We start from the raw sequence: 17,288 nt of genomic DNA on the forward strand, positions 1-17,288 counted from the left end.
CTTGTCAGTAATGTGGGCAGGTGAGCCAATTGTTCAGTCAACTGAGGTTATACTGTATGTAAATAAAAATGAAACCAGAAACAAGATACAGGGCAAAAAACAACATCATCATCAACAACAAAAAAACATCTTTGTAAGTCCAATATCCAAACAATTTGACATTTTTAAGCAACTGCTTTGAAATTGGACTTGGAAAGGTTCTTTTCTTGTTATCTCAAGAGAAGAACCTTTTGTTTTCTCGAGATAATTAAGCCGCTATGAGATAATTAAGCCCTTACGGATAGTACGGAAGCCAAGAGTGGCTTCCATAGCATTTTACCATTTTCTTTGTGGTGAACACAGAAGTTCAGACATGTGCTCATTGTGAAAGAAAAAAATACTATGTGACAAGGTGACAGCCCTATTGATATTTCACAAAACCAATCAATCCAATAGATTTAACATGCCATTTCAAAATACAAACTGCCAAAAGAAAGAAAGAAAACAGGTGCACCATTTCACGAACCAGAACAGGTAGGTGCCAACTGCAGTATTTTCCTCATTCCTATTCACTGATAGGATGTATGATGTTACTCCCAGATTACAAGAGAAAGTAGAGAATATGGCAAGTACCACTGTTTTTTCTTAATGTACTGTGCATCCTTTGGTGGTTTTGAAATAAACAGATGAAACATGCACCAGTTTGTCTGTTTGTTTTTTTTTGCAACTGTGCCCCTAGAAGAATTACAGACATCTACATCTGTTATAGATTCGGGTTGACTGGTGAGCTGGTGACCAGAGGCGGTTACCCTTGCACTGTCACAAACAGTGAATACACCTCTAATTGATTAATATGATTAACTTTGGACATCTGTGGTATATGATTTTGAGAGTAGTTTCCATTAAACCATCAGAACCAGTAAACCCACTTGGTACTCAACACTTAGTTTATCTTATACTTATACCGACATGATACTTATTTATTTTCTGACCTGTTTATAGTGTTTTATAGTGTATCATATCGTTTTCTAGTACTTTCTCCTGTGTGCACTGATGTAAAGGCAAGCTACTGTAACAAAGAGTTTCCCTACGGGGATCAATAAAGTATTTCTGATTCTGAAAATGTATGCTATTATATAAATCAAATAGGAATTTCTATGAAAGGTTGAAGCACAAGTTATACTGACACTAGTTATTATTGCTGCGATAATCTCAATTCAACCTCAAAATCTTTGTAAGATGAGGATGTACAACACATACTGTATTATGTAGCACTATCACAAATTGGTTTTCATAGATTTTGGAGTAAATAATGTCTTGAAGTCTGTTTCTTTACCGAAGTCTTTTTACCAACGTCTGCAGGAAGCAATGTGCAGTAATGCTTCACAGATTTGACTTTCCAGGTAGGTTTATTGTCAAACTCTATCAAATGCTGTAAATGATGGAGTGACAGCTGTGGAAATGTCCTGATTCCCGGATCAGAAAAAAGTAGGCCTCAAGCTACAAAATGTACATTGTGCACATTGTTGTTGAGTTGTCTGTTTGTTTGCTTTATTTTATTATTATTTTTTTTTTTACAGTTTGTTGTATTTTTGCTCTTGTTCATTTGTTTTCTGAAAGATGGGTGTATTTTGCACTGCAGGGCCACCATAAAGAGTCCAAATACCAACAAACGTCCTACTACTTGTTGCTGTTAACGATTAGTGACAACGACATTTCCAGGCAGCTTCATTTCTACAGAGAGACCTGAACGCAGCATCCAGAGCAATGAATTGAGGGTTGAGAAGGACGATGAAAACAAACATGGACATCGATCGAAAATATTAGCCCAGTAAGATTGAAAATTCATTGTCTCGTGTAAAAACATTGGTTCAGCTGTATTGACAACGTAAAGACAAAGAAACCGCTAGCTAAAAAGCTGTCGTTTCGAGCAACGACTGCTAGTGCGCTAACGTTAGCTAAGTTAGCCTCAGTAGCTTAGAAACGTATGCTAGTGTTATTAGCTGTGTGTAACATGAACGGTATGACATTAATCAGTAAGGCTAGCACAGTAGTAATATTAGCTAACATTTGCTGATTTAAATAGTGTTAAACGAAAGCATCTTGTGAACCGACTGTGACGTTTGCAGCCGTTACTTCACCCCCTTACTCTGTGCTAGATCTCTCGGTCAGCTGTTGTTGTTTTTGCTCTGTTACCGAAATCAAAGAGCAGCCATTATTTTATCTCACAGGACAGAGGTGCAGTTTGTCAAGTTGCCATAAATTTAGAAGCAAGCAACCGTGCAACAATTTATCTGCGCAGGTGGTACAGCGCATATAGGAAACTAGCTAAAACTGGGTTGTAACTGTAAGAAATATTGTGTATAGTTTGGCCACGGTTGTATTTTCTTTAACGGCCTCAGGTTGTCGCTGTTATGTGTTGACTTGTCTCTAAGCACATCAGTACGTTTGCATTGTCACGTAAAAGATATCTGTAATAACATCTTGACTAGTAAGTCTGAAGTTACTTGTTTTGCCCTTAGTTTATATATGGAGAAAAGATATCTGCAATCCAGATACCTTCATTGTTATAAGATTGTTATAAGTAAATCATAATTTCAATTAAAGATACATTTAATTTCCTAACTGTTGTTAAGAGATACCAAAACTATCTTTTTTGGATATCTAAAACAAAGATGGTATGACCAAAATTAAGTTATTACCACTAAAGGCAATTTGAAGTATTTAGAACTGGCATTATGGCTATTTAGAACTAGAGTAGACATGACATGAGTTTTTACTAGTCACAGTCCCTTTTAAGATATTTACTATATGATCAGTCGTGCAGTATCCTCTTTGTGCCATCCATTAACGTGTATGCTGTTTGGGTGTCAAAAAATAACAGTGACTAAATGAATGATGACGCCATTTTGGAGAGCAGTTAAGCAAACATGGAATTTGTTGTTTGGTCAGGTCAGAGTACATAGAAGGCACTGAGGTCATTGCTGAGGTGGGAATATCTTTTTTTTCTGTTTACAAGCACATCAGCTTGCTTAGAACTGTATGAGTTGCAACTCCAGCCACGGACCCAGAACCAGTTGAGAGGTTTCTTTGGTTAGCTGTGAAATGTCTTTTCAAGTAGCCCAGAAAACTGTAGCTATGCCAATGTGCAATACAAGGCTGCACCATGTAAGACTGAGGAGCTGTTTGGGTTTGTTGGATCCACATATCATTCCTATTTTAGTTTATTTCACTTGATGTTCCACCAGAAGCACACCTTTTTTGTTCCTTTATATTTTTTTCTCAGTGTAAATGTAATTGTGTTTGTCTGCTTTTCAGACCTCTGACTGGCACTTGACGGAGAACCTGAGGCGAGAAAAGTGAGAAACCAGAGTTCAGAACCATGGAGGCTCGCTTTGGTAATATTGTGTTCAGCTCCAAGTTTGACTCAGGGAACCTGGCACGTGTGGAGAAGGTGGAGAAGGGCAGCTCCAGCCCTGCTTCCGATATAGCTCCCAGTGGGAGTGCCCCCTCGGGGTCAAACCTTACCCCTGACTATGAGTTCAATGTGTGGACGCAGCCAGACTGCGCCGGCACGGAACACGAGAATGGAAACAGGTAACAAAACTTGAAAAAGTATTTTGTTATTCACATAAGAGGACAGCAAAAAGGCATGAGCAAAGCTTCTGCACACAGCCTGTACACTGAGTTACACTACATTAGCATCCCAAATCATGTTTTTGTGTTTCAGATCATGGTTTTACTTCAGTGTGCGGGGTGCAGCACCTGGAAAGATACTGAAGATCAATGTGATGAACATGAACAACCAGAGGAAGCTCTACAGCCAGGGCATGGCTCCTCTGGTGCGCACTTTACCTGGCAAGAACCGGTGGGAAAGGATCAGGGACAGACCCACTTCTGAGGTACTTAGTATACACATACTCGGAGGCTGCCAGGGAGACGTTGTGGCTTCCTGACAGCTATTATTATCTTTCTAATAATATGTCTCTTCTTTCTTCTGTCGCTTTCAAGATTGTAGATAACCAGTTCATCCTCTCATTCACTCACCGCCTGCTGGAGGTGCGAGGGGCGACCACCTACTTCTCCTTCTGCTACCCGTTCTCTTACAGTGAGTGCCAGGAGATGCTGCAGCAGTTGGACCAGAGCTACCCCAATGCTGCTCAACTCAGTCCGAGCAGGTAAAATACAACACACACACACAGACGCCTCAAACACACACACAATATATGTTGTTTGAAACTATTTTGTTGGTGAAATTACTTTAATTGTTGGCTGTTTGTTTTTTTTTCCCTTTCCCCTCTAATGTGTAAAATGTCTGACTTTCTCTCCCACTAATCTCCATCCTCCACTGCTCTCACTGTCAGTGCACCGGACAGTGTGTATTACCATAGGGAGTTGCTGTGCGACTCCCTAGATGGCAATAGGGTGGACCTGCTCACTGTGACCAACTGCAATGGGATGCAAGAGGAGAGAGAACCCCGTCTGCCTGAGCTGTTTCCCGACACCAAGACTCCAAGACCACACTGCTTCTCTGGCAAAAGGGTATCACTCAATCATACGTAAACACACTATCAGTATTCTCTTTAGTAGTAGGCTGATGTAGAATCATTGAATAATGTCAAAGCAGTGAAGGTGACCCTTGGCCCTTGTGTATATGCGTGTGTTTGCAGGTGTTTTTTCTCAGCAGTCGAGTGCACCCCGGGGAGACTCCCTCATCATTTGTGTTTAACGGTTTCCTCAACTTTATCCTAAGAAAAGATGACCCTCGTGCCCATGCACTTCGAAACATGTTTGTGTTCAAGCTCATTCCTATGCTCAACCCAGATGGGGTTGTTCGTGGGCACTACAGGTAAGAATTGCACATGTAATCACATCCTCACAACAGCAATTACAGATTGCCTTTACATGCACTGTAGTAATCTGTTAGCTGTAATAATCAGATTTCTTCTGTCTGAATTCTATGTTATGCACATGCTTACATGTAAAAAGCTGATTAGAAACCCGGTTACCTGTATAAATGGCCAAGAAATAAGCTTTTTCAAGGAGAAACCTAGCTGGAGATATCAGGTTTCTCTAAGCCCCTACTGCTATTATGGAAACAGGTTTTCTCGTATACATGACATTTAGGAAACCAGGTTACTGCAGAAAGCCAACTGTAGTTGTCACTTAAGTGCATGTAAACACGCTGCTGGCCAGGCAGAGGTTCGAAGAGCCAGGCCGGATGTTGACCCTTTCAGCAGATTAGAGTTTTAACCTGCGTCACAGACAATGATGTATTAGGGGTGTCACTAAACAGTGACACCACTTTGTCAAAAATATGTAATGATGTGCATCTGCACTATCTTCTCTTTACTGAAAAAAAAAACAATGTAATGTAATGGGAAAATAGCCCTTAAATTATACTAAATGCAACATAATGTTACATTGATTTCCAAGCCCTATTACAGTGGAGAAATGTGTGGAAACGCTTCTGCTGTGTTTTGTCAACAATGTTAAAAGGCAGTGTTTGTTTGTGTTTTTTTGCAGGACTGATTCCAGGGGTGTGAACTTGAACAGACAGTACCTGAACCCCAGCCCTGAACTGCACCCTTCCATCTATGCAGCCAAAACACTGTTGCTCTACCACCACACACACAACCGCCTGCATAATACACAGTCCAGCACTCACTGTAACAGCCTCACACACGCACAGACCCCTCCCCTTTACATCAAACCCGCCAATCAGCATCAATCTCCTCCCTTCACGGCCCTTGAAGTCAGCTTGAACCAACGAAATGCAGAGAAGGACGCAAATCCCGCGCAGCCAGAGGTTCCCATGGTGACGGAGGAAAACGTCTGGGTCACCACAGAGGTGGGGAAGGGGAACCAGAACAGCTCATCGAGCTCCTCAGAGACTGCAGCTCCTGTTACTGTAGAGGTAACAGTACCACAGGTGGAGGAACAGGAATCAATTCCACCCCAGGAAGGGGGCGTGGCATATTATGTGGACTTACATGGCCACGCCTCTAAGCGGGGATGCTTCATGTACGGAAATAACCTACCTGACGAGAGCCAGCAGGTGAAAATGATTACATTTATTCACCCTCCCTTTGCTGTATTTTTTGGAAAATGCCAAATGACATTCGGTTATCGTTGTTCAGGGTTTGTGGGTACTAATACTTTTTGTTACATACGTCTAAGCTCCGGTGCACTCTGCTTGCTCTCTCTGCAGGTAGAGAACATGCTGTATCCAAGGCTGATTGCTGTGAACTCTGCCCACTTTGACTTCCTGGGCTGTAACTTCTCTGAGAAAAACATGTATGCGCGAGACAAGAGAGATGGCCAGTCTAAGGAGGGCAGCGGGCGGGTGGCCATTCACAAGGCCATAGGGCTGCTTCACAGGTCAGATTGATGTGTCTTTCATGGTGCTTTCACTCATGTTTAACTTTGTCAAAACACAGTTTAAATGGAAAAATCGTGCAAAGAAACAACTGCTGTAGCAACATTAAGTTGTGCTTTAATGATTTTGTGAATTCTGAATTTCTTTCTCAATCATTACTTGTAAATAATCTGATATCATCTCATATATTCTTTGAATCCAAGCTGTAAATGTACATTTTCAACACGTTTCTGTTATTGGGTCCCCACCAGCTACACTTTGGAGTGCAACTACAACACAGGAAAAACCATGAACACCATCCCACCTGCTTGCCATGACAACGGACGGGCAACCCCACCTCCACCTCCATCATTCCCTCCAAAATACACTCCAGAAATATTTGAACAGGTAGGAAAACAAGAGTGGTTTCTGTACAAGTATTCACTCTCTCCCTCTCAGAGGAATGTGGTTCTCTGTTTAAGGATTGCAGGTTTTTGGGGCACGTGAATGGACACTTTTCAACACATTGCATCCCAAGCTATTGACTCCCTGTCATCAGCTGACATTTCCATGCTAGTGTTTGTTGCACGTGTGTTTTTTGCAGTGTTAATGTTTTTAACACCAAATTTACCTTAAAAGATAAGGCACTACTGAAGTAAACCAGTTGATGTTGTGCGTCAGGTGGGGCGTGCCGTAGCTATCTCAGCCCTGGATATGGCAGAGTGTAACCCCTGGCCACGGCTGGTGCTGTCTGAGCACAGCTGCCTGATGAACCTTAGAGCTTGGATCCTCAAGCACGTCCGCAACACCAAAGGCCCGAACACAAACCCCCACGCTCATCCTCCACTAAGAATACACCACAATGGCAGCAAGGCGTCGCCGCCAAAGAGCTTCAACAAGTGAGTTTACGCGCATCTCTTTACTAAACCCAAAAAGACTTCAGTTCCCTTAGTTTCCTAGTCACGTGTAACATTTGGGTCACGGCTTTCTGTGTTGTTATTCCGTGCAGCTGTCTGTCTGGCTCAGCGTCGGAGAACACCCTCAGTCGTGTTCGCTGCAACAGCCACAGTAGCAGCAGCCAGACACCCTCCCCGAATATGCACAGCTCCCCGAGCTTTACTTTTGGCTGCCCCCCACCCCGAACTCACACACAGCACAACAGCACGCACACCAGCGGACGTGGAGGCAACAAGACACTCGGGCCAGTCAGGGGTAAGTTGATCTCTCAACCATCTGCATGTGTTTGCTGGCTGGCATTTTCTATCACCTGTCCCTGGGTGTACCTCCGCTCTTCTCTCTAAATATCACATATTCTGTCGTCTAGTCACTCTCTTTCTTGCTACCATCCTCTCTTTCTGCTGCTGGAGTTGTTACGAAAGGCTAATGCGTGGTTGACGTGTCAGTGTCTGTGTGACAATTAGCTTCAGGTTTATTGTGACGGTGACGTAAAATTGGTCCCAGGTTTGGTATGAGCTTGATTTTAGAGACATGAATGAATGGATTTATGTCCCGGATGTCTGTGGCCTGGAACGTCAGCATGACCCCTGCATGACCTTAGCATGACCCCACCTGCTGCTGCTGTCTGCGCTTGCATTTTGCCACCTCTGAAGATTAGTTTTACCTTGACTCTGAGGATGAAAGCACATGAGCTCTGTTCCAAGGCCCCAAGACCAAATTGACTATTTGGGTAGTAAAAATCTTGAAACATACTGATTCTGACTTACATCTCGTCAATGGGCGTCATGTCTGTGTGTGCACACAATCCCCGCATGTCTCTGAGCTGGTGCGTGTGTGTGTGTGTGTGTGTCTCCCTCTCTGTAGACCCTAAGCCTCAAGAGAAGAGACGCCCCCCCCACCACCGCTCCATCCTACGGTCTCCTAGCAACAGCCACACACCCTCCCGCCCCCCGCTCTCACCCCCTTCCTCCTCCTCCTCCTCCTCATCTTCCTCAGTGTGTGCGGCAGGCTCCTGTCCCCTCCCGGCCTCCGTCTGTATGACAGGTCTGTACTCCCTCCAGTCCCCCAGCCTCTCCACCTTGCTCCCCTCTCTGCAGGCTCTGCCCCGCCCCGGTCTGCTCTCCAAACTGAGCCCCCTGCTCCTTCAGGGCCTACCGCCGGCCACCAACACTCCAGCTGGGCCCACCCAGGACTGAATTTAACCTAACCTGTGAGAGATCGGGCATAGGTGTGTGTGGGTGGATGGAATGAGTGTAAGCTCTTAAAATTGGAATACCAGACAAGCGGTGTTTTAAGTCATATCAAGAGATTGTCTTTACAGAATCCTGCATCTGTCTGGCACTCCACGTAGGTCAAAACAAGTGCAAATCACTATTTGATCTGGTGTGTGTGTGTGTGTGTCTGAAACATCACTGGTGCTAGCTCTTCTACATTTTCCTACTGCACATATCTGTGTAATGTATCTACAGTTTAGCACCTTAGGATGAATAATACACATGAGAGTGCCAAGTGTTCCTCAAATCTCAATCATGACTGAAATATGTTAAAAAATTGGTTTTGTTTTATTACCGACCTTGAGTCAAGCATGGCTTATCACACTGTCCTCTGGCATAGCAGACCGGTTAGTGTGCAAATGTGTTTAGCAAAGACAGACAGTTGCTTGGCTACATCTACTGTCACCTAGGACTTGCAGAATATATAGTAGATATTTGCAGTCTACATTAATATTGGAAATATTATACTAATGGATTACATTATATTGAGTAAGTCTCTTTTTCAGTCTGTATACAAGTAACAAGCTAAGAATTACCATGTTACTGTGCTGATATTTAGGTGATTAGATATTTAGCCAGGGCTGTCAATTTTAAGATTTTCTTCTTTTCACACAGTTACTCGTAAGTTTTAACGGGAGCTGTTCATGATCAGCTACTGTATGAATGAGATACTTTAATTGTTGCCATGTTGCACTTTCATTTTTGAAGTATTTATTGGTTTTATTCTGTTTTTGAGAAATTGGGTTTGCAGAATTAGACTGACCATAGTGTGGCTTCTGTTTCTGTCAAATCTTTAAAAGCACTTAATGATCTTTTTTATTTCTTTTTTCAATGTGTCTGTATTTTGCTCTGTAATGTTAATATGTGAAACCGTGCAAGCCGCAACTCCGTCCACTTATAGTCCCATTTGGAGTCAGTTCAGAGTAGGACTGAGCATTCTGTAGGCTACATTTCATTTCTAGTTACTGAAAATCCCGTTTAAAAGGAATGTGGTTTAATTTTTATGTATGTCTTATTCATTTCTTTAATAGTTATGAAACCTGTATCATTCCATTGTCAGTCCAATCTTGGTCTTAACATTATGATGTTAACAGTAAAGCCTACTGCCAGAAACCTCATGGGGACCATCACTGATTTAAATCCTCATGGATGGTGATAAAAAGGGTTGCTTTATGGAGCTGTTTGCCAACAAGCAATATCAGCGCTAAAAACGCTTTGGTTGGTTCCGTGTTCGAGCAGTTTGTCAAAGTTGGCAAGTGTTAATAATTTTCTAATACGATTAGAATATTAATTTTAGTGTAAATAAAGTGTAGAGTTTTTTAATTTTATTACATGTTTCATCAAACTGGTGAAGAAAACATTGATCATTATTTATTCAAGCACATTTGTGTGTTTCCTAGTGTAAATTAGTAGGTTGTCAAAGTTAATATATTTTGTGGTTAGCAGAGGTGAGAAATGTCTCGTTGTCTTGGTCTGTATGTAGGCCTCATAGATCAGTTGTGGAATTATAGTATTTTGTCTGTATATCTGTATGTTTTGTGTGCTGTCATCCAAGTACTTGATGATGGTCTGTGTTTTAGGACCAGCCATTTTAGATGCACTGAAGATGCAGAGGTAGGGTGTATGAGACCTGGAGAGGTTTTATGAGCAGCAGATAAACCAGATCATTCATTGATGGGATCGAAACAGCTTTCAGAATACCTGGCCTTGACTCGCTGTAGCTATCGTCTGTTCTAGTGCTGTGCGACATTGTAGTAATGGTGTGCCTTGCTCTGGTGTCTGTTGTAAGCAGTAGGTTTTGGAGGCTCTGCTCTTTCTTTTTTACCAGAACTCTTGGATTATTAACTGGTAGGTCTTCCATCCTGCCTCCTCACCTGCTTTGGCGTCGATGTGGAGAAACTTTCCCTCGCAAGTTGCAATGAAGAGGGAAAAATAGGAACAATTTATTCATAATTGAGTGGCTTTTTGCGTATACAGGCCTAAAACACTGTGTGGTTAAACAAAATATATATATAACTGCAGATAATGATTGGACATGAAGTTAAAGGGGCATATTTAGAACTTCTGTTGACCTTTCCACAAAACAAAAAGCTGGCTAATTAGAGCAGATATCAAACAAAAACTGATGCCAGTAATTCTCCTGCAGCACCATCCTCTCTTACATAGATGGAAATGTTTCCAGAGAGAAAGCTCAGCTCTTAGAGAACAAATTATTAAGTTACTAGGAATGAAACTGTCAAATCTCTGCAAATTTTGATGGTCATTTTATGCTCTGGGGACATAAAAGTCTTACTTAATGCTCCTTTTAATATCACTAAGATGATGATTTTCACATAGCCTCTGCTCACTGCATTCAACACAGTTGGAAGGATGTATTATGAGCTTTCACTTTAGATTAGTGCCCTGAAAAATAGGGAGAGTGTACTGTAGTTTTATTCTGCTTTCTCACTGTGAAATTTGGTGTCCTGTTTCCCAGTTGTTTCAGTCCTAAAGCTTATATATATATATATATATATATATATATATATATATATATATATCTTCACCCAGAATGACAAAAAAAGGCTTAAGGTGGAAACACACTGTATGTCACATTCTCAGTAGGTCTTTCTGCTTTATACTCCTTATGAGAATTGTGCCGTTTCCTTCAATGTGGTGCTAATCTTCTATACCAGGTTCAGTGTTTGTCTATGTAACATCTTCACGAATATCACCTTCTTGAATGTGCTGCTGTCTTTTACCGCCTCTCTGTTTAACCTCTGGAATAAAAACTATCTATTTGTGAAGCAACTACTATGTGTGGGTCCTCTACTCTCTATTGCCTCTGTTTGTGTGTGTGTGTATGTAATCTTTATTTTTCAGCTTCCATGTAGAATGTAGTTGGTCACAAATGGGTCAAAACTGCTTGAATGTCAAACCTCTCCCCTATTAGATTGGATGAGACTGTCAGTCAAACCACTGATGTACTGTATGCCAGATAAAGGGAAGGTTCTGCTGTAGATACATAAGTACAACTCCTCTACAGGCCAGATGTCTTCCTATGATCACTCATTTATTAACAATCAGCCAAAATCTATTTCTAAATTGTTTTTAATGTATAGTTGTTTTTTTTTTACCATGAACAGGTGTCCATCTTTGAACGCTGTGTTACTCATCTGCCACCCACTGTTTCTCCTTCCCCCTCTCAGTTTTTTGTATTTATGTCCCTTCATCTGGTTAACAGGCCTCAGCTGCCCAGACTTTCAGGCTGGTGGTCCCAGTTCAGCCAGTTGGTCCAGAATGCCTTTCCCCATGCGTCCTGGGCGTGTGGGGAGAGGGTGCCGAAGTCTTACAATCACTCATCACCCCACAGAGGTTAGCTGAACCTTGCTGGCTCACTCACAGAGTCTCCTCATTTCTTACATTGTCAGTTTTGTTTTTGTTTTTTTACACAAGATATCCTATATACAACTTACACTTGGTTTATGAAGTCTCATTATAATGTCTCCATCTGTCACAGACTGCTAAAGACTTGGGGCCTGAACACATCATTTCCTCCATCAAATTTAGCAAGTGAGTCCAATCTTGTCTAAATATCTTGGAGCAGTTTTTAAATCTCACAGGGAACATTTTTAAGCCAAAGAAGAAGACAAATAAGAGGGTTGGAAATCACAAATGGAATAAAATCCATGTGGAAAACAGCGCACATTAATGAAGGAAATTATGATAAAGAGGTTGCACATCTGCATTGTCTCCACTGGAACATTGTATATTATGGACTTAAGCATTATCCCTGCTGTGATTTATTGATGAGCGGTGAAAAATATTAACCTCTCTCTTGCTTGTCCAGGTGTGAGCTGCAACCTCATACGAGCCGCATCCCCGTCCGGAGGGTGGGGTCAACTGAAACCCCTCCTAGACATGACAGTAAAACATCCCCTACCAGCATTAACCCAGTCTCATCTGGAGATAAGGACAAGTCAGCCACCATGAAGGTTTGGAAGCTGCTTAGACCTGGCCTCCATCGACACCTGTCACTGTCAGGCATGTATAGAGTACATACACGTGTCGGTCGGTACACCGCTTTGGACCAGACTGAAACATCTCAACAACTATTGGTTAGATTGCCATGAAATTTTGACATTCATGGTGCCCAGAGGATGAATCCATCTGACTTTGGTGATCCTCACTTTTCATCTAGTGCCCGTAGCAAGTAAATATTTGAACTTATCCAGTGAAATATTTCTACATCCACTTTATGGATTGCCACAAAATTTTGCACAGATATTCAAGGTCCACAGGTGTTGTGTCCTGCTGACTTTAGTTATCCACTATTTCCTCTAGCGCCAACATGAGGTGGACAGTTTTGGTTTTGAGTGAAATATCTCCACAACTATTGAATGAATTGCCATGAAATTTGGTACAGACATTCATGCCCCCCTCAGGATGACCTCTAATCACTTTGGTGATCCCTAAACGTTTCATCTAGCGCCACCTTCAGGACAAAATTGCAGTTTGTCCAGTACTTTGGTTTATGACCAAATCCCTACAAAACTAATGACATTCCCATCAGCCTCAACTGTGCTTTGTGTTTAGTGCTAATTGGCAAATGTTAGCATGCTAACACGTTAAACTAAGATGGTTAACATGGTAAACATTATACCTTCTAAACATCAGCATGTTAGGATGCTGACGTTAGCATTTAGCTCAAAGAACCACTGCGTTTAAGTACAGCCTCACAGAACTGCTAGCATGGCTATAGACTCTTAGTCTTGTTTAGAGGATGGAGCTACTACAACAATTATTGTGATAACAGGGAGCTGCACATGGCATGACACAGCAACTTTTTTAGCGAGACAGCGAAAGATTGGGCGACTAAATCTACAAGATCACCTGGCTGTGACATTTCATCATGCAATTTCTGAACTGCTGCTCATTTCCATACTTTAACCACTTGAATTGGCTTCAGTCTTTATTCCCATACAAATGTCACAGCATTACAGAAGAAATGTGCTGCATGACATTGCTTTTTGAGTTCCCTCTTTCCAGTATGTAAACTGCACATACACACAGTTAACATCACCTTTATTTCACTCTACAGGTGTATCGGGGAAAGAGGGTAAATCACTAACGAAGAAGAGCACAGACAGGAGTTTCCACTACAAAGGAAATACTATTATAGAAACTGCACCAGAGAAGGATGACACTCTGCAACAGGTGAAAACAGATAGCATTACTGTACATTGAGAGAGAAACAAATGCTGAACATTAATGAATCAAATGACTAAAACTTGACCAGGCTGCATGATGTTGTCTTTGAAGGTTGAGGAAACTCCAGTGATGCCTCTGCCTGAGACTGTGAACATGTGTGAGACAGTGACCCTGTGTGGAGAAGCTTAGGAACTGCACGAAACCATTTCAAACAAGGAAACAGGAGGGGACAGTGTCTTCACAGGAGGATTATTTGGGGTATCTTAATGTGCAATACAACATTTTTAACATTATTTATTCAGATTTTCTACAGCATGCATGGTGTTTTCAATTAATGCGGTTCAACATAGAGATGGAGCAGGTGGGGGTTAAGTGCCTAGCTCAATGAAACCAGTGGCTGAGGAAGGGGAGGGGTACAAACTTTCCAACTGATCAAGAATCCATAGACTTGAAATATCCTGTAACATTTCAGCTGCCATCATTGTACCTCACATATCAGTTTTTGTAATTGTAGTCCTTTCCTTCTGCTGTCACCTCCCCTAAACAGATGTTAAATGCACTCTGACTAACAGTTACGCACTGATAAGTATTTTCAGTCACTTGCTACTTGTACCACTGCAGCAAATTCAGACTGACAAGCACGGCAGCACCTTTATAACCTAATTTCCATGGTGAGTTTAGAGACAAATGTGTGTGAAAAGTGTTTTTAATGTAATTATTCCAGAAGTTCGTTGTGGTTTGCGTATAGTGCCTATAGAAAATATTCATACGCTGTTGGACTTTTTCATGGTTTGTTTTACACAGATGTAAGTAGGATTTTTTGACTTTGATCAACAGCAAAGAAAATGAAATGTCAAATTATAAAATAGTAATGTTCTAAGTGCAAATATGAAACAATAATTAACTGCTCAAGTATTCAACCACTTTATTAGAACACACCTAAATTACTGATGCAGGAGTTTTTAGAATTCTCATATTTAATAGAAGTCACCTGTGTGTGAGCCTTGTGTGGCAAGTGATTTTGAGATAAATACTTGTACCTGGAAGGTTCAGCTACTACTTAGAAAGGACAATAAGACAAGGTTACTGAAAAGTGCCAGAGTAATGTAACAAAAAAACTCCAAGGCTCTGAACACCTGGAAGAAAACAAACATGGCACAGCTGTATATCTGCCTACAGCAGACTACCCTCAAAAAGTACAAGTGTCCTTGTGAGAAGGACCCTAGTGAGAGAGGACACTAAATCCCATGAAGCCTGGCAGTGGCAGCATCATGCTGTGGGGATGCTTCTCTGCAGCAGGCTTGTGGAAATCCATTTTCCACATATACATGAAGCCAGTTACGAGTGGTTTAAAAACAAGTCAGAGTCCAAAGTTAATACAGACCCAAAACAGACTAATGGCTGCAATTGTTGCCAAAGGTGCATCTAAAAAATGATTTTACTTTGATTTGTAAAGAGTCTAGTTATACCCACAGTGATTTAATAACATAAGGTCCAATGGGTGGGTAAATTCTTGTATACACACTATTGAATATACACTTTCCCTGTCACATATTCATATTATATAAATATTTGTGTAAGTGAAATATGCATATTTTAAACCCAGTGACAAATACTGACTTTTACCAAAATAATTAAATGGTGAAATTAAGTGGTATAATACTGTGTTGGAACTTGAAACAAACTTGAAGTATGAATAAATTAACAAAGTCCCACCTTTGTTACATTTTGCAATATAATAACTCAATGAGAATGTATCTAGTGTGCACAGAGAAAAACATTAATGCAAATGAGATTTCACACATTTTTATTAGGAAAAAAAACACTACTGTGCAATCGTACAAAGAAATTCATCTCTTGGAAAGAGGACTACAAGAGGGAATGTTGTTTCCATTGTGGTGGCATCGAGTCCCATCTCACCTGTGGGGAGAAGAAGAAGACTTTAAGGTGGTTCAGAGGAGTTAAAACCTTGGAAAGAAAAGTCCTCTTTGGAGCTGAATGTGCCTCAACTATCAAACAAGGCTATGAGAAGTCACTAACAACCATTTAAGTATGGTTCCTCCACATTTTTACTGATGCTCAGTGATCAAGTCATCAACCATGTACTAAATTGGAACATCTTCTCCATGTGCCATGATGAGCTTTAATTCTGTGCATTTTACACAACCAAAACACTACATTTGCTGCTTTCACTCATTAGTATACCATACATTTAACCATTGAGTTGAAAACTTGACTTGTTCGAGGTCACAGTGGAACATGATTGACAGTGGCAACCACAAGAGATATTAAAGTGCTGAGCCAACTTAGGCAAACATAGATTGCTCTCACCTCTCCAATCATATTGGCGGACCCTACTCCTGCTTTTTGGGGTTATTGACAGCAACATAGTGATACAACACAACCAGCAGGAACAATGACACGCCAAGCATGTTGGCAAATATAGCCAGCTGCACGTCTGTCACCATGCTGCAAAGGATAAAGAGACATTAGTGCAAGTGTAAGAAAGCTGCTCAGTCTTAAAATAAAAAGTATGTTAGGCCTTTAGTCAAAAGCAGCTAAGGATCACACCAGTGTGTTTGCACGCTTTAGTCAGTTTACTATAAAGTCATGTTTACTTTGCATCACCTCTATCCATCTCCTAATGTATAACTCACCTTTTTGGATATCTGAATGCACTTTATGACCTTCACTTGTTAACATTAATTTAAGTGAGATTAAGTGATACACATGACTATCTAATATTCACAATAATAGTAAACATGGTCATGTTAAATTTCTTCAAGTCATTTATTGATTTTTATTGTATTGGAAAAAGGGCAGCAAATAGCTGCCTGGAAAAGCATGGGTACAGTATCTAAAACAGCGGACATAGTCCTGTATATTTGAAAACATAATCACATATCTAATCGCTATACATTAACTCATGACACGCCGATACAAAAAGTGACTTTCTGACCACATAACGCCGACACTTAGCCAACTAGTATATCGACGTTTGCTGGATTCTGCATATGGATATTGTGTATATGAATCAGAAAATCATCGTAATTGTAACAAGCATCACTGATGACATGGTTTTAAATCATGTCTGCCAAATCATGGTAAATTTTGAGACTGGACCATAAATCCGTGCATCCGTTAACTACGTGGTTCTACTAGTTCGCTAGCTAGCTAGCTAGCGAACTAGTAGAACCACCTGGCTAACTGACCAATATAATGAACGCTACATATGAAGCTTCAAGAAAATTACGAAATTAAACCTTTTGCAATGTGATTTTACTAATGGTATCACTTACATTATCCCTTAAATTGGGGTTTTACTCTCGGTTCCGGCAGTACTTCAGGCTCTCAGCAGCAAACAAGCATTCTATCTATCTCTTCCGGCTGGAGGGGGAAAGCCACGTCACGTTTATACATAGTTTTAATAGGGCAGACCTCAGTGATCAATTAACAAAAATAAAACCTAGATGCAACAACTCAACAACCATTATCCGTATTAATTTTTTTCAAGTGACACCATAACTAAT

At 41.0% G+C, this 17,288-nt stretch overlaps 2 protein-coding genes across 7 annotated transcripts; one reads left to right on the top strand and one right to left on the bottom strand.

Moving 5' to 3' along the window:
• Positions 1 to 1,652: 1,652 nt before the first annotated feature.
• On the top strand, positions 1,653 to 15,473 carry agbl5 (AGBL carboxypeptidase 5). Of its 5 annotated transcripts, none has more exons than XR_006374839.1 (17): positions 1,653 to 1,810; positions 3,298 to 3,576; positions 3,710 to 3,881; positions 3,991 to 4,157; positions 4,344 to 4,521; positions 4,650 to 4,828; positions 5,506 to 6,037; positions 6,191 to 6,360; positions 6,610 to 6,745; positions 7,019 to 7,236; positions 7,347 to 7,549; positions 8,159 to 8,338; positions 11,792 to 11,922; positions 12,068 to 12,120; positions 12,398 to 12,542; positions 13,649 to 13,764; positions 13,870 to 14,010. XR_006374839.1 is itself a non-coding variant. In XM_044168382.1 (17 exons), exons 2-17 carry the CDS (start codon positions 3,362 to 3,364, stop codon positions 13,945 to 13,947), a joined length of 2,922 nt encoding a protein of 973 aa, XP_044024317.1. In that variant the 5' UTR covers positions 1,653 to 1,810; positions 3,298 to 3,361; the 3' UTR covers positions 13,948 to 15,473. The 5 variants fall into 5 exon arrangements, 4 of the variants coding, with proteins under 4 accessions (XP_044024317.1, XP_044024321.1, XP_044024322.1 ...); XM_044168382.1 differs by having other exon boundaries at positions 12,398 to 12,591; positions 13,870 to 15,473; XM_044168383.1 differs by lacking the exon at positions 1,653 to 1,810 and adding an exon at positions 3,133 to 3,147 and having other exon boundaries at positions 12,398 to 12,591; positions 13,870 to 15,473.
• A 75-nt stretch (positions 15,474 to 15,548) lies between these two features.
• ost4 (oligosaccharyltransferase complex subunit 4 (non-catalytic)) lies at positions 15,549 to 17,211 on the bottom strand. Of its 2 annotated transcripts, XR_006374840.1 has the most exons (3): positions 17,058 to 17,211; positions 16,090 to 16,227; positions 15,549 to 15,678 (listed from the first exon to the last, which is right to left on the bottom strand). XR_006374840.1 is itself a non-coding variant. In XM_044168390.1 (2 exons), exon 1 carries the CDS (start codon positions 16,224 to 16,226, stop codon positions 16,113 to 16,115), a length of 114 nt encoding a protein of 37 aa, XP_044024325.1. In that variant the 5' UTR covers position 16,227; the 3' UTR covers positions 15,549 to 15,678; positions 16,090 to 16,112. The 2 variants fall into 2 exon arrangements, 1 of the variants encoding a protein (XP_044024325.1); XM_044168390.1 differs by lacking the exon at positions 17,058 to 17,211.
• Positions 17,212 to 17,288: the final 77 nt, after the last annotated feature.

This window comes from Siniperca chuatsi, linkage group LG16 (assembly GCF_020085105.1).
Source record: "Siniperca chuatsi isolate FFG_IHB_CAS linkage group LG16, ASM2008510v1, whole genome shotgun sequence".
In the NCBI taxonomy this organism is placed as follows: domain Eukaryota; kingdom Metazoa; phylum Chordata; class Actinopteri; order Centrarchiformes; family Sinipercidae; genus Siniperca; species Siniperca chuatsi.